This window comes from Condylostylus longicornis, unplaced genomic scaffold, assembly GCF_029603195.1.
Source record: "Condylostylus longicornis isolate FDR11 unplaced genomic scaffold, ASM2960319v2 ptg000055l, whole genome shotgun sequence".
NCBI lineage: Eukaryota > Metazoa > Arthropoda > Insecta > Diptera > Dolichopodidae > Condylostylus > Condylostylus longicornis.
In genome coordinates, this window is record NW_026578024.1 from 12,233,115 (window position 1) to 12,258,898 (window position 25,784).

Consider the following 25,784-nt stretch of genomic DNA (forward strand, 5'->3'; position numbering starts at 1 on the left):
AGCAGATAGTTTGGAGCCTATTCTTTTATTTTGTTTTACATAGATTATTTGTCCGGGTACATAATATGTCTCTATCGCCTGTCGGTTTTTGTTGTGAAATGCAATGTCTTTATTCTGTTTGTCTTTAACTTTGTCGATATTATTCATTCGTACTCTTTCGAATTCGGCGGGGTTAATATTGGGAGTTCTCCCAAAAAATAGTTCATGCGGTTTTTTGCCGATTGCCGAATGGAATGAATGGTTATACTCATTCACCGCTCTTTCGAGTAACTCTTCGAAATTTCGTGAAATGTTTTCAGCCTTCGAACATCTCATTACCTCAGTTAAAGTAGAGTGGAAACGTTTTATCTGTCCATTTATCTCGCTTTTATGTGGGGGCGTTGTAAATATATTAATTTTTAATTCGTCGGTCATCATAGATGTTATAGAGGCCGAGTTAAGAGCTCTCTCATTATCTAGCACAACATTTTAAAATGCCAAATTCTCACGATCGGTCACCCAGCCGTGCAACGTGAGCTTAGAAATGTTTTAATGCTTCGCGTTAACTTATACTTTTAAAAATTTCATTGTATGCTTATGAATTAATTTGGTTTTATTTTGTTTCTGATCTACGTCTAAAGTTATTGGTATTATTCTCTTCAAGTTTTTTAACTGCTTTTTTGGTTTTATACGAAAAATCAACTCTTTTCCTTTTAATTAGGCTTCTTTTCTTACAAGGTTTTAATTTTATTTGTTGCCTCTTTTGATACTCCTGTATTGTAATTGGTGTTGGATCCCATCTTGATTGCTCGCTAAAAGCTTGTAGTTTAAAAGCTAGTTTCAAGATTGTATTTAGATATTTTAATTTTTACAAATTTTAGTACAAAAACTGTTATGACCTAAATAATATAGCAAAATTTGCAATTTTTCTTTTAATATTAATTATCAAAAATTTCATTGCATAATAATAATCATAAGTATACTTTAAAGTTTATTACGTTTTAAAAACTTACTAAGCAATTTTGATACTTGTAGATATGACATCATGCTGTATTTAGTATGATACTATTACTTAGTATGTATAAACATTAAAAAATTATATTACTCATGGTACATGAAATGTTTTACTATGTTCATACTTTTTTTTGTTAAAAAATTTACTTTTAGGTAATGCACATACTGTACATAAGCATAACAACCTAACGAGTTATTGAACTAGTAAATTTGATTTTTTTTTCCCCAAAAATATAATCGGGAAATTACAATAACTAAAAAAAACTAGACAATAATTATTAAAAGGACATAATAATTTAAATAGAAGGTTGGTTCTAGAAGAAATATTGGAAATAATATTGCTTTTATATTTTTAGCAATATTAATTCAATATATTTTTTAATTGTCATAAATTGTAACTTTTTTTTTATTGCGAATTATTAATAATATTGCCATAAAATTATTAGATTAAGAGTGTTAAGCAAAATAATAAAAATATGGCAGCTTTGCTTCTCTATATAAAAAATCTTTAGTAAAATATTGTATTTATGCGATACAATATAAAAGAAATGTTTATGAGTGTTGCCTACTTCTTAAATTAATTTTAACACTGTAAGCATCTAATTTTAACATTACAAATTCAGAAATATTACTTTAAATATAGGATCTTTAATTAGTTAGTTAAGATTTTTCATGATTGAATTTTAATTTGAAAATATTTTCATAATTAAAAGGGATAAAAATGAATTTAGGACACCATTATCCCATTATTATTATTAAGTGTAGTAAAAAATTTTCAAATAAAATTCTAGCATATTTTTTTTCGGTTTTCAACAAAATAATTGAATTTTCTAAATTATTTATTATTTTAATTAAATTAAATATAAAATAATAACGAAAAAAAAATAATGTAATTTTATGAAAAATGCGTTAGGAGTTCTAATTAATTTTTAATTACAATTTTTTTTTTGTGTTCACTTTTTTTTTTTTCTAAATAATATTAATTTAAAAATCATAATTATTTTATTTCCACTTTTTTTTTCTTGTTAATTTATTTGTTTAATTAATTCATAATATATAACATGTATGTGTTTAATTTTTCCTGTTCATTCATTATAATTATAATTTAATTATATTATATATAATTACACATATATACATAAACATATATAATAATTATCTATAACATAATACAGTAAAACTTCCATACATTGAACTACCCATAACATGAAATCCTTCATTAAAATGTTAACAATTATTGTGGTATCAGAGAAAATTTGTAATTTAAAATTTCAATATGACGCACTTCTTTAGATATTACGAGCAAAATATTTGAATTTGGGTCGTTCATTTTATGGAAGTTTTACTGTATTTTGATTTCTTTTATTTATTTTTTTATTTTGTTAATATTTTATTTTTATAATTTTAATTTTATTTTCTTTTTGTAATGTAAAATAATATTTGTGTGTAAAAAACAAAAAAAAAATTTTTTTTTTTTTTGAAACATTTTAAATAAATTAAAAAAAAAAAAAAAGAAAAAATTGCAAGAACAAATACATTAAAACAATAAAAAATGAAAAATTCCTTACAAAAAAATGTTTTTTGTGTTTTTTTTTCCATCACTTTTTGTTTTTTTAATTCTAATTTTTTTTTTATTTTAGCATATTTTTTGTGTTTTCTTTCTTTTATTTTTCTTGTTTTGTTTTGTATTTTTTATTTGATGCTTTTAAATCACCATTTTGTTTTCTTTCTTATACCATCACGCCACCCTACCTACACCACACTCAACTTCCTTCTTAAAGCAAGAAGAAGAAAAAGTTACAAAAAAACAATCACATTTTTACGAACATTTTTTTTTCTTGTTTGTTTTTATTTTTGCATACTAAATATTGTGCTCCAAACTACTATAGGGTGAAAGGTGTTAATACAAAAAAAAACAAAACGAAAAAGATACGTGAAAAAATAAGAGTAACAATTTTTTTTTTTTTGCTGAATAAATTTAAAATTAAAAAAACAAACAAGCAAAGAAAAATAAAAATTCATTTGCATTTTGTGCACTAATTAATTTTTTTTTTACATGTTTATTTGTGTTTGCGTGTGTATTTTTTGTTATATATAATTCTAACATAATGATCATACATGCAAATGTTATACACACCACTTATTTCATATCATACAACATAATACTATATAGTATAGTATGCAAATGATAAATTTTTGTATAAAATGCATAACATTAAAATAAATTATGGAAGTTTGGACATTTTGAGAGACAAAAGAGGTATAAGAGGCCGAAATCGAGAAAACGGTGAAGATCAATTAGAAATTTTAATAATAATACATTTGAGCTGGTGTAAATGTTAAAACGAGTAATTCTACTTGTTGTAAAAGACAAATAAATATTGGTGTTTTAGAATTTTCTCTGAAACTAACTATAGATTGCTGGATTAAGGGCAACTTTTTCAATTATAAATTTAATTCAAAAAAATAATATATTTTCAATTGAAAACTATTCCAATATTCGGCTAATTTCTTTTATGTCACATATTTTTAGAGCCAAGCTTTAGAGTATTTCCATTATATTCTCAAAACGAGAATATTTCAAACCATTAATATAAAAATTAGTATAATATAAAATTTCAAATCTTTTTCTCGTAAATTTTACTTTCTAAATCTCGTGAATTTTAACTTCATTTTGTTGAGTAAAGTGTTATTCTCATTCAAAACGGAATATCTTTCATTTGATTTTCATTTTTACACCTTTAAATATTTTTCTCGACAATCATTAAAATTCAATATTTTCTTAAAAATTTATTTTTATAAATAAAAAGTTTATAATATTCTTCCTATAATATTGAATTTTCTAAAATTTTGGAAGAGTTTGCATTCTTTTGTCTAGATCTACAGTCTAAATTTTTATTTTCATTGAAATATATCAAATATCAAATTGCTAAATTAATTTTTATCAACATACAAAATGTGTGTAAATTTTAATATGTCGCAAACACGATATGATAAATGTGTATGAAATTCAAAATGATTTCTGCTTCAATAACATATTCTTCTATTTAAAATCTAACTTATGGATTTTAATATTCAACTCTAAATATTTTAACAAAAGAAGATATTCAAAAGGTAAATATTGAAGAGCATTCACCCCATGTTTGTTTTATGCCAATTCCAATTAGACTTAGAATATATACATATTATATAGGAATGTAGATATAAAACTATAAATAAAGGACGGACGATATTGGTAAAATGTTAAAAGAAAGGTAGGTAAAATTTTTGACTAAAATCATGTTTTATAAATAATAATGATATAAACAAGAATAAAAAGGTGAAAGGTTTGTTTTTTTTTTGTTAACTAACCAAATTGTGATTGAAAATTTTTAATAATACCATTCAGAATATTTATGATCACCATATTATTACTAAGTCAATTTATTCTTGCATATTTTTTTATAGGAATAAAACAATGGAAATAAAAGAATTAAGTAAAACTTCTTAAATCGTATGATATTCGAAATAAATTTATTTATAATTTGAATTATTTAATTCGGTGCATCGAATGCTATTCTTTCAATTTTAAAAGTCTTATTTTCATTTCCTTGGAAAACTTACTAAGAGAGGAGATTTTTGTTTTACAAACAGAGAAAGAGAGGTTACAAAAATTTTTATTTTTCGGCTAGAAACCAAAATTTCATCAAGAGGAATTGAAAGGGACACTTAAACCTTCCGTTCCTTTGAAACAGAAAGCTGAAATTATATTATATAGAAATATATACAAAAATATACGTATAAATTGTTGATTTCGTTAAAAGAAATTTTGTTTTTTAAATTCATCCCTTCTCCATTTATCGCCTTTTGAAAATTGTAAAATTTGAATTTTCGACGTCCTATTTCCTAAAATTCAAGCTTTTCTAAATTCTATAAAAATAAGTTACTGAGCCACGAATTTGACAATTACATGAACGCTTTTTTATTTTTTTTTTTTCGCTCATCCTAAAAGTATGCAATAATTTGATATATTTTGGTAAAATAATGAAAATAACTTAAATAAGTAGTAGATTGCTTTTTAATAAAATTATTTTCGCTTTTTCATTTCATGCGAGTAGTGTTTTCCTTTTATTTTTATTTTACTATCATAGAGTTTGTCCAATTATTTTAAAAAGAAAGCTATTCCAACTATAATATTATTATTAAAATTTATTATTATGTGGTGTTTTGAAAAAATCAACTCACCAAATTATCATAATATTATTGTTGCGTAAATTTATTTTTGTTTTTTTTTTTTGGAATGAACCCTTTTTTTTCATTTTTATTAGCCGACCTTTTTCTGGGCACTTAATTTAGTAATGTCGTGTAATAAAATTTTAAGTAAAAAAAAAAAATGTCCTTCAACTTGATTATTCTTCTTCAACTTAATTGTCCTTCAACTTGGATTAGAAAATTTTCATTTAAAATTAAAACGCAAATAATATTTAGAGGGATGCATATAACATTTTATAAATTTATTTAAATTGAACTTGTATCAAAAAACATGGTTTGCAATAAAGCACATTTCTCTTAAACAATATCAATTTATTGTTAGTATTTATTTTATTTATACATGTAGATATTGCATATGCGTTTAATTTAATTAATGAGGGTACCGCTAATTATTAAAACGTATAATATTATGGTTATTGGCCGGAAGACGTTTGATTAATTTCAAATAAGTTTTGTTTTAGTTATGTGAGCTAAATACATACAATGCATATTTCTACAGTTTTCCCTTTAAGAATAAATGATAAAGATTTGAAAAACTTGTTCGAGACTCTATACTGAAATTTCCCAGTGTTTCTGTATTCTAAGCCCAGTATTGCAATTACGGAATTCAATAGTGTTTGTATATTTTTAAGAATTTTTAGAATTCTAAGAGGTAATAAATTTAAAAAGTCAGAAGTCTTTTTATTATAGGAACAAAATTTTGACTTCATATTGTCAAATGCGTAATTCTGACATTTTTGTCAGAAAGTAACATTTACATAGACAAACAGAAATTTTTTTTCTAAATTTTTTGGAAATGTCCTAAGAATAGCAATTTTTTTTTATTAATGCATTATGCTCTTTCATGCATATTGTATATAATTTGAACTCTGGTACATGTTAGAACGAAAACTCTAATAAAATTTAAATGTAAAAACCTATATAACAGGTATAGGTTTAGAATACCTTGTTATATACTCGTATGTTCATATGTACATACATGAAAATTCATTATTTTACATTTTGTTTTCTCTTATTTTTTCGAGAATAAAATTGTAGTTTGGTCCACACTACCATGTTCTGTTGAGTATTCTATCTTGGTTATTTTCTGTTTGTATATCAATTTATGTTATTTCTATATTATATACATATAGAAAAGGATTAGTTTAAAAAATGTTAAGGTTTTTTTATTTTCATTTTGTTTCTTTTTATCCTGGTGAAAATTTTTCTACAATTGATTAAGGTGTACATGTAAAATATAATATATATTTTTTTTGTATTTTATTTGTTAGAATATATACATATGTACAATATCATAAAATGCATATTTGTATATACGGTATGAGTATAATGTGTATGCATGAAAGTTTTTTGAGGGAAGCCAGAACATAACAAGAAAACATAAGCGATATACGAAAAGAATTTTTCTGTTTTGTATTCTACATTTTTTTTTCCTCCTTGTACTCTTTTAATTTTTATTTTGTTTCTTTCATGTTTTGTTACGATTAAAGAGTATAAAAATCTACTATACACGTGATATCGTATTCGCTGGGAATAAAATGAATATATACTAATACGTATGTATGTATATATAATATACAAAATGCATGGTTATATGAGGGCATAACATCTTGTGGAATATAACGGAATTAATGAATATATTTTTATAATTTTATTTTTTTTTCTTCTCTTATATTTTTTTTCTCTCGTTAATTTTTTTATTTTTCCTTTTTTCGCTTATATTACTTTTGTTCCGCTTTATTTTTATTATTTTTACAATTTACGTAACAGCAAGAGCAATATACCTGAGAATATTGTTAAAATAATAATAAAAAAAAAAAACAAGAACAAGAAATATAAGGAACATATAAAATGTATAGAAGAATACTTGTTATACATACACATGCATACATACATTTGAATTATATAAATAAACTTATATGCTCTGATGAGAATTTAAAAGGAATGTTGACGGTAGGTACTGTTGTGCTGAGTGAAGAAAAAAAAAACAAAAAAAAAAAGACAAAAGGAACGGAGAAGGAGAGATGAAGAGATGAAAAGAAAAAAAAATTCTCGTTAAATTAAATTGAGGTATTAAAATGTTGTTAAAGGATTATCAGGAACAGTTACACATAGTGGTTTGAAATGCATGTGTGAGTGTGTGTAGGTTTTTTTTATATTATTTTTTTTCTTACATTGTTCTTATTGCGATTATATTATTTGTTTCTTGTGGAAATCTTATGAAGAAATAATTGTCGTCTCTAAGGTAAATTGGAAGATAATTTTTTTTATAAATTCAAAAATATTTTGTGATAAATTTAATATGCAAAATAGTTTAAGAATATTTCCCCCTAAACAAATTTTATGTATATATGTATATAATCTGAAGAATTTTATTTGCTGGTTTTAAAATTATTATTAATTTGCCAGTTTAAAATAGTTGTATCCGGAGGGTTCGAAATGAAGTGATGAAATGTATATACATATGTACTTGTGTGTAAGTCTTGCAAGTACTTAAGCAATAACCGATAAAATTAACAATGCTCGAGTATACATACGTTAATATTAACGAAAATTCTGTAATTCTTCGCTAAAATTTTATTTCATATCAGATTAAGTTCTATAAAAAATTTCACACAAATCATTTTGTTAAGTTCATACAAAATCTTTTAAATTTCATGAAGATAGAGCTTATATATTACATTAAATGTGATAGTAAGAGATCACCGTTGGAACATTAGATTCTCAGAACCTAGGAGTACATGCAATAATAATGGGACTATTTAAATCCTTAGAAACAACATTTTTGTTTTGATATTCAATAAATTGGCATCCTTCAAAATCTTGTAAAATTTATAATCGTTTCAAAAAGGAAAATGTTTCAAGATTACCCTCAGTTCTAATATTAGAGATTCGACTGTATAAACAACAGTTTTTTTTTATTCAAAATTTTTTTTATACTTTTTTTTTTGGTTTGTTAATTTTATCCTTAAACTAACTGACATATTTGTCTTTATAAAATTTAACAAAATATTAAAAAAAAAAATGAAACAAGCGCCAGAGTAGTTAAAAAAAGCACTTTAGAGTTGCCAGATTTTTGAAGGTCTCACGAGGGATGTGTTTTTTTTTTTCTGTTCTTTTAATATTGTTATTGGTTTGTTTCTTCATTCTGTTTTGTTTTGTTTATGTTTGTTATTCTACTTTGCTTTTTATATCCATTTATTACCTCTAGTTATTTTACGATAAGAAAGAGACAGATATATTTAATGAAAATTAATTTTCTTTTATAATTTTTTGTTTTTTTCTTTTTTCATTTTTTTCTCATTCTCTCATTTTGTTTTTTTATTTTTAACGTATATGCACATAACATACATACGTGCTATACTTATAACGTGAAAGTATTTTTGTAAAAATAGTTAAACGAGTAATTAACATGTGTTATTTTTAATGTTAACTTTCTTTTAATGAATTAAATTTATTTTTAATTTTATTATTATATGCATTGTTGTATATAAGAGAAGGAAGAGAATAATATAAAAGTAACCAAATTCTATGTACGTATATGAGATGAGAAAGATAGAGAAGAAAACTTTGATGAGAACGGGGAGTACGGGAATAGAAAAATAATTGTTGTTGTTATTGTTTATACTTTTTTTCTTTCTGTTTTATTTCGTTTTCGTTTTGTTATTATTGTTGTTTGAAGGGTTATTATATTGTTGTTTGTTACTCTCGTCGGCTGTTTTGAGTTTCGTTTTTTTTTTGTGTTATTACTGTTTTTATTCTCTTCCTTTACGATTAAGGTTAATTTAATTAAAAAAGTTAAGTAGGAAAAAGAAAAACAAGTAAAATAATGAAAAACAACGAAATACAACAATGGTGTATAATATGAATGAAACGGATGCTTGGCCGTCTATATTTACGGCGGAAGTTATTTTTAAATAAACTTAAATAATTTTTTTTTTTCTACTTTTATTATAATTTTCTCATGCCATTTTTTTTTTTTTGTTATTTTGAAACAAACGTGTACACATGGGAATTTCAATAAAAAAGTATTTCAAATAAAGACAAAAATAATAAACAAAACAAAAAAAAAAAACGAAAAAATTGAGGAATTTTAATTATACTGTTATTTTATAAAATATGAGGTGCTATAATGCAAAAAACGAACACCACTTGTGTATATATAGAAATACAAATAATAATGGGAACTAACTGTACATATACGATTGTATCTGAATATTATAAATTGCACATGGAGTATAACAGAAATAAAAATGAAAATAAAAATGAAAATTGTTATAAACATGGGAAATTTTTTTTTTTTATATTTCTTTAGGTAAATATATATTGTTATATATACAAAACATAAAATTCAGGTAGTTTATAAGGATCAGGTGGAATAAAAAGAATTAAAATGAAAATTTGAATGACTTTTTTTTTTACTTTTGCTTTTTTGTTTTCTTTTCTTTTCTAAATTTTTATAAATATTTGAAAATCCGGAAAGGATTTATATGCTTTCATTTTTATTATTTTCATTTTATTATGGTTTTCATTAAATTCTCATTAATTAATCACTGAAAATGAAAAAGGATTTTTTTTTTGTAAAGTTTTTTCTATAACATTCTGAATTTTTTTATTATTTTCTGAATTGCGGAAACAACAAATAAATTTTATATAAAAATTCGTTTTTATTTTTTTTATTGTATACGTATAATATACATTTAAAGATTTATAAAGAATATATTTTTAACTAACCATTGTTCACTTATAACCTGTATATACACTTTTGCCAACTATATTTTATTAAAAATATATGAGCAAGTAAAAGGTACCGGAAAACAGGTAAAAAAAAAATCTAAAATCAAAATTTGTGGTGAACTACAAAATAATATATGTATAACAAAATATACAAAAAAAAAAAACAAAACTTTAAATTCGAAAAAGGATTACAAAGGATTAACAAAATAATAAAATTTACAAAAATTGCTTTTTTTTTTTAAATTTATTTAGGCATGAAGAATTCTGTAATAAAATGAAAAATAATAAGAAAAGAAAATAAAATAAATATTCAATTAAAACCTGTAAAAATTTTGTAAAATTATCCTTAATAGTATAATAGTCGAATTCAAAGAATTTAATTTTCCATTATTATCAGATTATTTTCAGTTAATTTTTTATACAAAAAAAAAATAAATTTTAAAATTAATTAAGAGCCTTTCATTATTAACAAATTGTTTAAAGGCATGTGCATCTGAAATAAATATTTCTTTTAGAAGATGTTTAAAAAGAGAAACTCAATGATGGGAAGATAATATTTTCTTAACCTTGGATTGCTAATCAATCAGTGCTCTTTATTTCGTCAAATGTGAGTAAATTTTTACCCACACATTTTAAGATTTCCAAAAAAATGCCAATTATTAAAGCATAATAAGGTTAAATCATTCTGAAAAAATTGTAGCCCCATATCGCTTTTCTTATTTCCCAAACGCACCACTTTTGTTTATTTTCTTACGCTTAAACTGCGAGTAAATTTTACTCAAACAGTATCAGAGATTACCCTTTTTTTAGTTTTTTTTGCTACAAACGAATTTAATCCATTGATACCAACATAAATTTGACTCAGTATTGCTAAAATTTAAAAAATTCGACATTTTATTAATTTATGCAGAAAAAGTATACAACTGCCTCAAATAAACAAAAAAAAGTCATTAGTTGACGAAATACAAAGTATTGAATGAAATTTCTGGTTTTCACGACTCTTCTAATAAACAAAACCAAACTTTCTATAAAAAATCACGACTTTTTCTAATAGAGTTTAAAAATACTGCTTATATTTACAAACGAAATTTATAGAAAATTCTCACAATAATTAAAAATTCTTGAAATCTAGAACACCTAAAATACTGTAACAAACTCGAATTTTAATAGATGTAAGAAAATTTAAATATTTAAATGATTTTAGACGCCGATTGCAAGCTTTTAAGAATAAATATTAGAATTTAGTTCATATAATTTTCACAGTATTAAAAATATTCCCTTATATTATTGAACTAGTAAATGAAGGTTTCCAAATTAATTAGTGAAACTAAATCCATAATATTCAAGAAATATTGCAATATATTAGGAGGATACCGAAATTATGGAAATTTTTCTCTAAATAAACCTTCGATTATGAAAACTTTTTCCATGAAATCAAACAATACCACGTTTTTATTGGCTAAATTGTGTACACTATAAATTCGCTTTATTTCTGTAATTCTCAAATCTACAAACTTGAATAACAATTACATATTGCGATATACGCAACTCAAATTTCAATTAATAATAAATTCAATAGGAATTTAGTAAAATTTCTACACTCTTATTTTATAGTTCAAATATCGAATAAAAAAACATGACATTGAATTTTTAATTTAATTTAAAGTTTCTTGTACAATTTTCTAAATTAAAGAAAATGCCATGAACATCAATTTAAAATAAAAACTAATATAGAAATGAGAATAATGATTCTGGAGACTTGTCAAACTAAAATTTATGGACAAAAAAAACATGATTAGAAAATGATTTTGTTTAAAATTCTTATGGTTGACCAATTTTCAATTTATATATATATACATTTTGTCATTCTATCTCTTTCCTTTTTATATTTTAAAATCTTTTAAAAATTTTTTATGATTCCAATAAGAAAAAACTCTCTTGCTTTTATGATTCTAATGGGAAATTCAAATCTCATATTGTCATTTCTTTTTTCATTTTAACTTTTACGTCCCCTACTGATATGCAATTTTTTTTTGTATTTGTTATTGTTTTTTTTTCAGATGAAGAAAATGGCATGGCTTGGTTATTAAAATGTTTTTTTTTTTTAAATTTTAAATTTTATTACATCTTAAAATCTTTATTATAGCAATATTTTATATTTAAAATTGATTTTATTTTATTTCTTTTTTTTTTATAAAAAAAAATCATGTATCGTTTAACAAACAAAACGGCACTAAATTGTTTAAAAGAATAAAATGTTATTAATGTGTAGGACGTGTGCACTTTAGTATAAAATTTTATAATATCAATTCAATTCTCTTCTCTTATTTTATACTGTTCTTATTCTCTAAAGTTCACGTATTCTCTGTGTATGCATCGAATACATACACATACTACTTAATACAAAGTATGAGGTTTGAAAAATTTTTAAAGAACAAATTTTAGTTGGAAAGAAGGAAACTTTTGCAAAAAAGAGAAGAAAATTTTCAACGTTCAGGGTTTTTAAAGTTTGAGAAGTTTTTTAAAGAAATTGTTTTTTTTTTCTCTGGGTTTTGTTTTTTTTTTCTTATATATGCAAAATATCATATGGTTTAGAAAAATTACTTTATTGTAATCTTTGTTTTTTTTTTTATTAAAATGTTAAAATTTTTCATGTAATAGATCAGAGTAGGGTGTTTTCAAATGATGAATGATAGATGACCACTTTATATAGTGTTAAGTTTCAATAAAATATAGAAAAAAAAAGAAATGGGAAAATACAACAGAGTTTTTATGTGATAAAGTCACAAAATTTTTGGAAGATTAATGTGCAGTAAAAAGTGATTATAATGTAGGTCAGAAGTTTTTACAAAAGGAAACATGAACATATAAACTTTAATATTTTGTTCGCTGTTGTTGTTACTTTAAACCAATTTGTTATTATCACTTTATAGAATCACTTTGAAATTGTCTTGTAGTCTTAACTTGCTGTTACAGGATGTTATTATACGACTTTTCAATACGATATTCAGTTCAGTAGTATTTGAGGATGATTTCGCTTCCAAAATTATTAGTATAATGTCGAAAATTGGTATGGTTGAATGGAAAATACTTAAGCTTAATATATTAAATATTATGGGGTTGATCGGTATCCAGAATTCAAGTTTACAAGCGTCCGCAATATATAGAATTTGAATTCGTTCCTTTGCATGATAATACATTCGATTTTGAAAAAATTTTGACAATTTTTGAAACTTTGTTTATTAATTTACTTTAACATTACTGTGAATTTGGAGAAATGCAATAGTGTCTGCAAAAATGAGGAAGTGTTTTAGTTTCAACCGTGAATAAAAAGGATTAAAATACAAACTTTTCACAAGGTTGAAATTTTCAAAGTGTTTTTCATCAACGCCTTACAATTCAAGTGCAAAGTACTAGTGGTGAACAATTAAATAATATCAGTTTATTTATAGTTCTTCGGACAATGTTTTAGAAGGGAAATATTCCAGTAAATCAATATTATTTATAACCGTTAAATGACCGCCTGGTCGCTTAACTTATATCAAAATAAGTCATTCTTAGTATAGATGTTCTCATAAAGGAGGCACTTTTCTCATAAAAAATTAATTCGGTTCTGATTATTGTCGTACTTCATTATTTTTGAGGTTTGTCGTGATACTACGTGATACGTGATTTTTCTTTAAGTTGAGTTAACTTGAATTATGTAGCAAGGACATCGGAATTCTTATAAGGAAATCTGATCTATTAACTTTGAGTCCAATTTCACAACGGACTTTTTGGCAAGGGCGGAATAGAGATGTGGGTAGATGTAGACTCCTTCTTCAACTGTAGTTTGCACAACTTCGGATTAACCTATAAGGATTACTTGAACGTAAATTTTCTTCTAGAGGAATAGGAGGTTATGGGAAGCGCACCTGTTGCTTTATATTTAATACAACTTCAGGAGAGTGCAAAAGCAATTACACTCTCGAAAATTTGGTAATTGATTTTATGTAAAATTTGTGGTTTGATTGGAATCATTGGCTTCAGGGCATAATATGAGGGTTAGACATTGTTACTACATACCTGTTCAGTTGTATTGACATGATCTGTTTTTCTGTTGTTAATTCTCTAATTCTATTCGGGTTTCTCTTATTTTTATTCTAATTTACTATTTGCAGCTCAAAAATATTCTGGATTAATATTCAAATTTTAATCATTATTTGCGAGTTATTAGGTCAAATATACCAGCCTGTATTTAACAACTTCAACAAATAATTCAACAAATAACTTCAGTAAATCTCGTGTATAGTTATTGTTTTTACCAATTTGGAACTAATTTTGAAAATTTAAGATTTAAAATGTATAATTCCTCCCTATACAGTTAAAGTCTACTAGAATTTTGCGTTTTTTCCTTCCGATTATAGTTTCTTCCTCCCTTCTGACATTTAAACGTCTTATAAAAAGATGGCATTTAATATGTGTAAGAAATTCCTCATTTTATTTTATAATAATTTTTTTTTTTGATTTATTATTATTTATTAAGAAGTTTTTTTAATATTAAGTTTTTGCTAAGATCTATATGAAAATGTTTAACAAAGAATTCTTTAATCCATCAAAGTCATTGTGAATCTGGTAACCGTAATTCATATACGTATGTGAATATTTTAATAGTAAATATTTACTTGTACATGTGTGCTAGTAAAATAATAAAGAGAAGAAAAAAACATTGTCATTCTCTTAATGTAATTAAATTTTTTTTTTATTTTTCACTTTCGTTTTACTTCTTTTGTCAACACTCTCACTTTTATTTCTTTCATGTGTTGTATATTGCACATTGCATATATGCCATACAAACATATGTATACAAAGATATGTGAAATTTATATACATACAAATATATATGGAATATCTTAAGTGAAAAAAGGACTCTTAAAAAAATAGTATTATATTAAAAGACTATTAAACTAATCGAATTTTTATGTATATTGAAATAGAGTTTCAGATTTTGTGCACAATCTTTACAAATAATATAGGTTCGTGTCTAGAGCATGAAAAAAAGTGTTTCCGATTGATATGAAATTTCATTGTAGTAGATTTTTTCATTTAAATGAAAATACAGAATGAAATAGGAGGGTAAATTGCAAAGAATTTCAGGAAAAGGATTAATAAATTTTAAAAAGTTTAATTGCTATATGACAAATTTGAGTTTAACTAAGCTACTTTTTCAGCTATTTGTGGCTATTTCTGGGTAAAACAATTTTTAGATTTTCATTATTATTATTGATTTCAATTAAAAAACAGAAAAAATTGGGAATGACTGATTATCGAAAACTTGTTTTAAAATTGTCATTACAATTTTAATTTTCTACATAACATTTACTTAAGATGTGTGTAATGGTTCAGAATATGCTATTTTGTTCATTATACCTCTGTATAGGTGTCAGAGTGAACGTGCTCTTAGAAAATATCAGATTTGAATAAAATTGGAGGAAAAATTTTACTCAGTTAACGGAAAAAGGTCAATGATTCGAATCAAGAAAAGGTTTTTTATTTTTTTTTATTCTTGGATTCCTTTAAGTGTCTATTAGATCTATCGATATTGCAATATTTCTAACATAACACATAATTACAATTTTTAAAACTTAATTTCGAGAATCCAATTCAGTCCGAATTCTTAGGCAATTTTGATTTACCTGAAAGTTGTCCACATCTTAATATTAATAATAAATTAAGATTTAAGAAAATTTTAATAAAAATAAAAATAAATAAATAAACGCCTAAAAGTAGTCTCAATATTTTACTGTAAATTTAAAATTAACGTCATTTCGAAATCAGGTAGAAAAATATCACCTTAATGTGTAAATCTGTATTACAAAAAAAAAAGACAGAGTAGAATTAAAGAGGAGAGAAGTAAGATTGGAACAATATCCTTAAATACATGATTAAGCTTCAATGATTGATTTAAAATTTTTGTTTTTTTTTCTTCTTTTGTTTCCTTGCAATTTTTTTTTTTACTGTGTAATAAAAATTGTTCCTTGTATATTTGAAATATCCTTTTTTTTTTTTGCAATTCTATTTGATATAAGAGATTGTGTGTGTTCGGTTCTCATTTTTTAAATTCAAGGATTTTGTGTTTTTTTTCCTCAACTATGTGTATACATGGTTTCTTTTCTTCTAAAATACTCTAGTGATTTTTTTTTTGTTTTTCGAACAAGTATAATACAAAATTTAATTGGTTGACAAATTTTATAACGTAAGTTAAAAGAATAATGGAGAAAAAATTAAAGGTAAGAAAAAAAAGGACTTTAAATTTTTTCTTTAAATATTTTTTTTTTTATATTATAAATCTAATGTTTATTTATTTATGTTCCTTTCATTTTGCTCTTGTTGTTGTGCTTTGAAAGAATGTAAGAATTATTATTATGTATTTGAATAAGAGAGAAAGAGAGAGAGAGAGGGGGAGAGAAGCGGAATTGTGGAAGGGATTGGTGGAAAAGGGGGAGGGGAAAATAAGGATGAAAGTTTATTTGATTAATATTTTATATTGAATCCTTAATATATTTTTTGTATTCATCCTTTATTCTTTTTTGTTTGGAAAGAACTGAATTCCAGGATAATTGGAAAAATTGAAAATTGCTTTTCCCTTATTTATTTCGTTCTTTATTTTTTTGTTTTAATTGTTTCTTTTGTTAACTTGAATAATTGTCCTGTTTATTCTTTAATATTTTATCGTAATATAATAAGGAAATAATAATAGGAAATTTTAATTTTAAAAAATTACCATGTCAACCTTGTAATTATAAGAAATGAAGTTTTTCTTTTCTAACAAGGATTTTTTTGTGAAGATTTTGTGTTTAGTAATATTTTATAGAAGATTAAGAAAAAATATTAAAATCAAATTATTTTAAAGATTTACGATAATTAAAATTTAAGATAGAAAAACAAAAAATGTAGAAAATACAAAATGTACACAATTAATTATTATTTCCATATTAATTAAATAAATCAAGTACAAATTTAATTACTTTAATTAAAAATGAGATTTTAACAAGGACTCGCAAAGAATTTATGCTTTATATACTTGTTGAAGGGTGGTTTTTGTTGTTGCTTTTCTTTTCAAAAAATTCTTGAATCTTGTATTCTTACTTTAATTGTTTTTGAAAGTTTCAGAATTGCAGTAATTTTTATAAAGTTATAAATTTCTTTTAAGATTTATTTGAGAAGAGTTGTACCGCAGCTCCTGTCAACATTTTTGATAGAATGTTGTCCTTGTTCCTAAACTTTTTTTTAAATTTTATGAGATTAGACGTGGTTTAATTTATACAGGGTGATTCAGCTAAAATTTAGAAACCATATTCCATCGGGTAGACGGTCAAAAACGATTAAAATTTTGGTTCGAAATACTGTGTTAAAAGGATTTTGGAAGTTTCAAAAAATTTCGTGAGAAATGAATAGGACAAAAATTGAAATTTTTCTAAAGTTCGAAAGCTTTTTAAAGTTTATTTTAAGCCCTCTAGCACAGCTCATTCGAAAACTATTTTTTGGGAGTTTCTACCTATTTCGGAACGGAACTTATTAACAGAAAAACTTAGATATGTTATAATTTCGCTAAATTTTCTTAAAATGCCTGTAGCTCAGAAATGGTTCCGATTCAACACCATATTCCGCAGAAAATTTTATGTTCCGAAAATGGTATATGCCTCCGAGCTTGTTGCCTAATTACCCTGTAGAAACGAGCTCTGAAATCAACAGAACTTGCTGCCTTGCAGAAAATGAAGAGAATTCGACGAGGGGTGTTAAGTTTATGTAAAATATAAAAAATCTTTATAAAATTCTGGAATTTATTAAATGATTTAAGAAAAATTAATCGGTATATAATTAAAAAGTGCTTATAATAAATTTCATCCTTTATCGTAAATTAATGCAAAACCAGAATTTTCCGATTTTAAACATAAAAATTTATACATTGAATAAATTTATATTTAAATTTTTTTTTTCTACATACAAATAATTCTAAAAATCATCGCTTAAAGAAAAAATTTTTCCTCCTTTTTTGTTTATAGTAAAAATCCTTTTTATATTAGTCATAAAAATTCAAATAAAAGAAAAAACAAAGCAACAATTTCAATTTTTTTTTTAAATAAACTCTTAATAAATTCTTAATGTTTTAGATGATTTTTATGTTCTTCATGGGTAGAATCGTGAAAAGGATTTGTAGAATGTTGAAGAGAAGAGAGGGAAAATGTTAAATAATTGCTAATAATATAATCAAAATGTATTATGTAAGAGATTTTGATTGCATGTTATTGAAAATGTTAGAATAAATACAGAAGGTTTAAAGTTGCTTTTTTATATTTACGAGAAATCATTAGACATAGCTAACTTATTAGATTTCTCAAATGCTAATTTTTCTTACAGTTTTTAAAATTTGCTTTTTTCAACGAAAAATTGCAGAAAAATTTTTTTAAAGCACTCAATTTGAAAACTCTTAAAAATTTGATAGTTTGATAGTTAAAATTGGTTTAGGAGGGTATATAATTTTTACATAACATATACGAGTAGTGTCTGAATCAAAATGATTAAGGTTATGAGAGGCGTAACATTGAAAATGTTCTTGAGTATGTATGTTTCGTGCAGACGATGAAATTACTAAAGAAATTGAGGTTTAAATTAAAACAAACATTTTTTTTTCCTTTTCCACTCCTAGGAGGAGTATAGAGCTAGCGCATGACATTATAAACTATGTCATGGCAGTTTCATTGTGTCATAGAGTTTTAACTAAGTAGGTAACTAGCTTGCCGTAGTTTTTTTTTACATTACGTATTTAAGCTTATTAATTAAAAATTTAATATAAAGATTCATGTTAATTAAAAATTTTTAGTTAATTTTTAGTTAACATGAAATTTTTATGGAATAAACGCTAAAATAAATAAGAATGCTTGAAGTATAAAGAAAAGTATTATGAAATGGTATGAAAAGATCTTATAGGTTAGTGCAGACATTTTTTGCTGGAGTTAGAATTGCGTTCTACCAAAACCCGGAATAAATCTTGAAATGTTCCTGACAGCGATTAAAAAGAGATTTCTTCTTTTTGAAAGAGTTTTTGAAAATCACTTAAAGGTACTTATTTCACTACATGCCAGGAACATATTATAAACAAGAAGCTTTCATTTTAAAAATATCTTTGTCCATAAGTTATATATGGCAGAATTTTCTATGGTGTTACAAATTTTACGTTTTAAAGTTCAGTATAGTTTGCTTAATAAAATTTTAAATATTAAATATAAGATTTGCTTGTTCTCTTCTAAAATCCTGCAAAATAATATGAAAATCATTCTAATTTAATATTTTATTTCAATTTTATATTCCACTGTGTACCATAGGGCAAATTTTATTCGGCAATTTCAAATTTTCATAGCAATAAAGGCAATTCTATTGGCATTTTATTACATTTTATCGATTAATATTTTAGTTTCTTTCATCGAACCTCATTAATATAAAAACTAACATAAAATATATAAATCAACTAGGTATAATTTAAAAACGTTTAACCTATATTTTCATAGTTTTCTTTTTTTATTGAATAAATTGGTAAGAGAATTGAAAGTGTAGGTCAGTATGATTGAGCGAAAATATAGGAAAACGATTATAAATTTTAAAAATAAAAAGTGGTAGTGATTTTTTATTTTTCTTTATATTTTTTCAATTTCAAATAATAAATAGTTAAAACTGTTATAAAATATAAAAAACTTTTTTTAGTTTTGCCCTTCATTTGTTTTTCCTTAAATCTCTTTCTTTTTTTCTTTCTTAATTTAGTAACTTTTTTTAACTTTGTTTCGGTCATTTTCAATATTAGTTTTAATTTATAAAAAGTCTTTTTTCATTCGTCCTTTCTATATTTTTTTCTTGTTCACTTTATTTTGGAAAATGTTCAATAATATATTTATAAATTTTGATAAAATAATCACCCTAATTCTTATTTAAATAACTTTTAAATAGTGTAGTTCTTATCGTTATTACGTAATATAATACGGTATATAAATAACTAGCTATACCTTAAATAACTGGGTATATCGAAATTATTATTATTTCTTTATTCCCGATATTATAATTGAATACACAGGATGCCTACGAATCGATCTCCTAAATATGGTAACAAAATGAATTCAGACGAACAAAAAACGGGACATTTTCTCTTTTAATTTTTATTTTTGAATTGCATATTTTGTTTTAACATCAAGTTTTCGCTTCGTAAACAACTTGTTCTTAAAATTTAGGATCATCATATGTAATATAAAAATTATGGTTATAATACGAACTTAGTCAAGTGTAATAATGAGCGGACAAAAAAATTTTTGTTTTATACTAGTAATAATATTTTAATTTATAGGAGACTTAGGCTGATTCACGTTGGGGTGGGGACATGGAGTTATGGCGGTATCACAACGGGCCTAAGTGATCTAAGTGTATCCTCGGATGCCTGCGTCAACCTAATCTAACCTAATAATATTTTAGACTTTTTGAATCAGAAACTAAAATGTGGATGTTCTGCCGTTAAAAGGAGTATTTCATAGGTTTCAAAATGAGTTCATCATGTTTGCTTTACCTGTTACATTTTCCTGAGCTATTAGAAAAATGTAAAAATTACAACTTGCTTTTAGAAATACTAACTTTGAGGCCTTCAAACTCGAAATTCTCCTTACAATTCTTTACTCATCTTCCTGCTTCGGGAGTATAAATTAGTGCTAGACACCCTATATAGTATAGTATTGCAAAGAAGGAAAAATTAACTAAAACAAAAAAAGAAAATGATATGCCAATGATTTCGAAAAATGATGCTAAAAAACAAAACTTATTTAACAAAAAAAAAAGTTCACCTCCTTTAAAAATTCATTTTGCCTTTTTTTTCAATACACTCAGTTACTCAATATCCTTATTGTTTGTGTAACCTTTTCTCATTCCACTCACTTCACTTTTCACTGTACTACAATGTATTTACTCTTTCGGTCTCTTAAATATCAAAAACAAAAAAAAAAAACATTTTTTAGCGAAAAGGTTATAAAATAAACCATCTTTAGCATCATTTTCCTTTCTGTTTCCTTGTCTTTTTGTTAATTTTTTTGTTTCTCTGCTTTTTTTTTGTTTTAAAGGACATTTAACGATGTAGAACGGATATAAAAAGAAAGTTAAAAAAAAATTATCGATAATAAAGAGCAAAAATGAAAAAAAAAGAAATAAAAAATAAAATTAACTGCAAAAGAAGAAAAAGAAGAAGGAAAAAAAAAAAGAAAAATTCGATTTTGAACAAGAAACAAAAATAAGAAAAAATTGAAGAAGAAAAAGGATCTTTATTTTTTTTTCTTGTTATCAGAACCTTCTCTAACTAGCCATTATAATGAAATACAGAACTGTTGAATTTAGTACATACTATGCATATTATATTACGGTATACATAAGTATGTATATAACAGTTTAATTCAAACTTATAAAATCTAGGAATAGTTTAATGCAATGCACATACTAAGTCCTATATCTATCGTGCATATACACATGTATACTAATGATACCCTCATACCCTATATATGCAATTTTTATATTTATTTCATCCTTGCTTTTTTTTTTATCTTTTGTAACTTTTATTTTTTTTTTTTTAATTTTTCTTATAATTTTTTTTTTTGCTTTTTTCTTTATACTCTCTTTATTTTTATAAATTTATTAAACCCATTAATTTTGTATTTTTATGTTACTTTTTCGACCCAAATTTAATTCTTTTGGTTGTTGATAAAAATACTCAACAGGAAAATAATAAATTACAGGGGAGGAAAACAAAAAAAAATAAAAAAATAAAAAAGGTATACTTACAGACTCTCTCATATATTGTTGAAATAATATTGTATATGAGAAAGGAAAAGGTCTTTTATAAATTTCAAATATCTATATAAGAATATAATATTGGGTATAACAGTAATATTAACAGTAATATGTTAAAAGAAGAGTACCTATATAGTATAAGAGAACGTGTTATATTATAGGATAATTTCAATGTATGCAAAAACAGCGGAAGTATTTTGCAATTTCTGATAATAATTTTTTTTTTATAGTTGTTATTCCTTTCTTCTCTTTCTCGTTTACTATTATTTTAATGTGTGTTGTATAATAGTTTAGGTTCGCTCTCGCTTTATTTTTCTTTCAAATTTATTGCATATTATACATACATGATTTTGACTATCAATAGTATTCATTTTTGCATATGCAAGAAATATGCATTATTTTTCTCTATATATATATGCAGCATACGAAATACAAAATTGCATTAAACACGAAGTTATAAACATTTATGTAAATTTTAACACTAAATATTATTAAAAAAGAAAAATATTGAAATAAATTTTTAAAAAAAACTGTATTTTATTTTTCAGGTATGGGCTCTGAATTTATTAAAATAATCATAATGTATATGTATATGTAGCTCAGCATGATAAGGTACGTAAGATGTAACATTATAAAATTAAGAGTGTGAGATGAAATTATTATGAATGTTTATAATAATCAACATTCAAAAACATTTATATTGTGAGGAAATGAGAAGAAATAGACTCAGAACGGGATATTTCTCTGGAAAAAATATTTTGGTTTATAGAGAATATTATAGGCGTAAAAATGAATGTGAAATTAAATATTTAAGAAATTGTAAGGTATCATCACTTTAGTGCTTATTCTATATTCAATTTAATTGAAATCGAATTAATTGAAATTGAATTAAATTTAATATTAAGCAATTTGTGGTAAATAATTGAAATTATAAAATTTGTTTTGAAAAACATCTACTTTTGATATTAAAATCAATTAAGAGAGTGGAATTTTTTATTTAAAATTAAATAAGTTTCAAGTTTTAATCACTAAATGGTAGCAATAAAAATTTTGTGTTTTAATTGTGTGGTTTAATTTAAAATAGCTAATTGCAATTTCAACTTCAATGCACTTGATACAAGAAACAAGAATATCAATGCAAAACAATATAACACTATTGTGTAAAATTATCAAAATTAATCCGCAAAATATGAAATAATACTTTTAATAATATCCACAAAGTTCTTACTATATAACAATTTTAACCTCACAAGCGATGCTGCCACTTAGATTAGCCTAAACATTTTCATTTTTTTAAAATAACAACTTTCATTTTAAAGATTCGATAAAAAAAACCATCACGATTGATTCGAGATTTTCAGTTGAAAATCAATTTCAAAAGGTGTGAAGCCTAAATACCACTAATTTCGATTCGAACCAAATCAGATACCAAAAATAAAAGCTAATGACATGTGCAGTGACATATGATTACATAAGGTGTCATAGACAGAAAATGAAAATTGACTTTTTGGTCAAAATGTTTTATTGTGAATTCTAGAAAATATAGAAAAAATTGTTAAAATCTTATATTGAAAATTTGCCCAAAAAAATATGACCAAAAACTCTTCATTTTGAAGATAAGTCTTCACTTTTGGTAGCGCTGCTCACAAGTTAATTTTTATATAAATCTCGCATTACTTATGTATCTCTAAAAGGTCATATCTCTCCTAGCTCATAAATAACATATTTTATAATAAGATATTAAAAATATTTTTGAATGTCAACCTTTTCGAATGAAATTTTTTAGACAAAAAAAATTTCCGTGTCCAATATATCAAGAGCTTTTATAGGAATTTACTAAACAAGAAATATGCATCTTCAATTCTAATCTTAACATAAAATATTGTAAAATGGTAAATTTGGAAAATATCATCTGAAAAACAAAAAAAAAAACAAAAAATAAATGAAAATAAATTTTCTCATATGCATATTAGAAAACCACAAAATATCGATTTTAATTTATTTTTGTAATTCATTCGCTAAAATACAAGGAATAATAATATTTATGCACTCATATGCACTCATTTTATTTATTAACTTCTCTATATATAAAAAATACAACACATGTATAGCTGGTAACAATTTGAATTATAGGAAGAGTATATGAGAGAAAATTAGTGTATCTAATGTTTTGTTTTGTGTACAAAAATGTTATCTTTAGAGAAAGAGAATAATGTGAGAAGAGATGAAAATAATAAATGTGGAAAAAAAAATATTGTATTGAAATTTGAAATTGAAAATGAAATTTTAAAAATTTTAAGAGGGAGGAAAAATGCAAAGGAAAATGAATGAAATAAAAACAAAAAGTAACGGTAGATAAATATTATTCCGTAATACCAATTTCCATTTCCCCAATATTGAATTGAGAGAATATTTTTTCTCTGTGAATTAAGTTAACAAGTATGAAAAAATTAATAAGAAAAATATTTCGGATGTTAAAATTTATTGATGACATAAAAAAATGACAATTTTTTTCTTTCTCTTCTCAATTTTTTATTTTTCTTGCGAATTTTTGCCTCTTTAACTCTCGCACGATTTTCATGATTTTTGTATCATTTTTCTGTTTTTCTTTTTGGAATTTTTTTTCTTATACTTCTTTTATTCTTACTTTTTTTTTGTTTTTTTTCTTATTACTCGTATTTTTATTTTATTCTACCATATTTTTATGTAGGTATTTTTTATTTCTCTATCTCCCTCTCTCTCTCTCTCTATGTTCTTTCAAAAGAAAGTTAAAAGTCATTATCGAAAGAAACAGAATTCTATAACCTTCCGTTATTATTTTTTTTTTTGTTTTTTTTTTTTTCTTTTTTATTTCTGTTTTTATTTTTTTTATTGTTTTTAGCCCGGATTTTTTAAGGATGGTGTGTAAAATTTTTTTTGATGACAGTGGAATAAATTTCTTTGTTTTATACAATGTTTAAAAAATGCACAACAACCATAAAGATAACGGTTTATTTACATATTTATGTACTTTACATGGCAAGAACAGGATAAAAAAAAACAACAAAAAAAAAGGAATAAAATGAAATTTTGTTTTGAAGTACAAAACAAAAAAAAAATCCCATTTAATATAAGAATTTTAAGTCGCGAATTTGCGAACACCAAAAATAAAGTATTATACAAGAGTATAACAAAAATAACAGAAAAAAAAAAATTTAAATAGGTATAGGTAGGGAGGGATTGTGTGTAACAACAGAAACAAAATCAACCAAAAAATTTTAAGGAAATTTTGTGTATAAGCTGGTACAAGCTTTTCTCGTTTTTATTCTTCTGCTGTTTTCTTGTTCTAAAATGACTTTGAAACGTTTTTGATTGCTATTATTGTTGCTGTTGTCGTTCGTTCTCTTTCTATTGTTTTTCTTCCCCTCTCATAATTTTCTTGTTTTTGTGTTCTTATGTGTGTATATAGTGTTTGTTATACTGTTTTTTTCTAAATGGCTTTCACTTTTTGCCAAAACAAAAAAAAATAATAATAATTCCATGGATTAAATTATGAAAAGTAACGATGTTTGGGAATATTTTCGCACAATTTTATTCATTTTTGTTTCAGTTTGTGTACTGTGTGTATGTTTGTGTGTTTTGTCACAAATTTTCCTTTTTTTCTGTTATATTTTTCTTTTTGTTTATTTTAAATTTATATTTTATTTAATAAAAGGATTATGAGGAGTTGAAATAAGTTATAAAGTATTGAGAAGATATTTAAATTCGGCTACTTTTTTTTTTCTTTTATACTTTTAAAATATTTGTGCTCTCTGTTTTTCATTCTTGTTTTTGTTGTTTTTATGGGTATGTAGTTAATAATATGTAAAGTATGACATTGTAATATCAGTTACCGAAATAATAAACATTATTTGAATTTTTTAAAAATGTCATTTTTAACTTCATGCTATATAAAATAAATAACATTAAAG

General features: G+C 23.9%; 1 protein-coding gene across 3 annotated transcripts in view; it reads left to right on the top strand.

Annotated features, from left to right (window-relative positions):
- Positions 1-25,784, top strand: part of LOC129611945 (neurogenic protein mastermind-like) — a 168,698-nt gene that overhangs the window by 124,081 nt on the left and 18,833 nt on the right. For 2 of the 3 annotated variants that reach the window (XM_055525373.1, XM_055525370.1), the window contains exon 4: positions 22,383-22,639. The exons of the other annotated variant lie outside the window; for it this stretch is intronic. In XM_055525373.1, coding sequence (XP_055381348.1) covers positions 22,383-22,409 — 27 coding nt within the window. In that variant the 3' untranslated portion in view covers positions 22,410-22,639. Of the gene's footprint in view, positions 1-22,382; positions 22,640-25,784 lie in introns of those variants that run through there. 3 annotated transcript variants of the gene reach the window in all.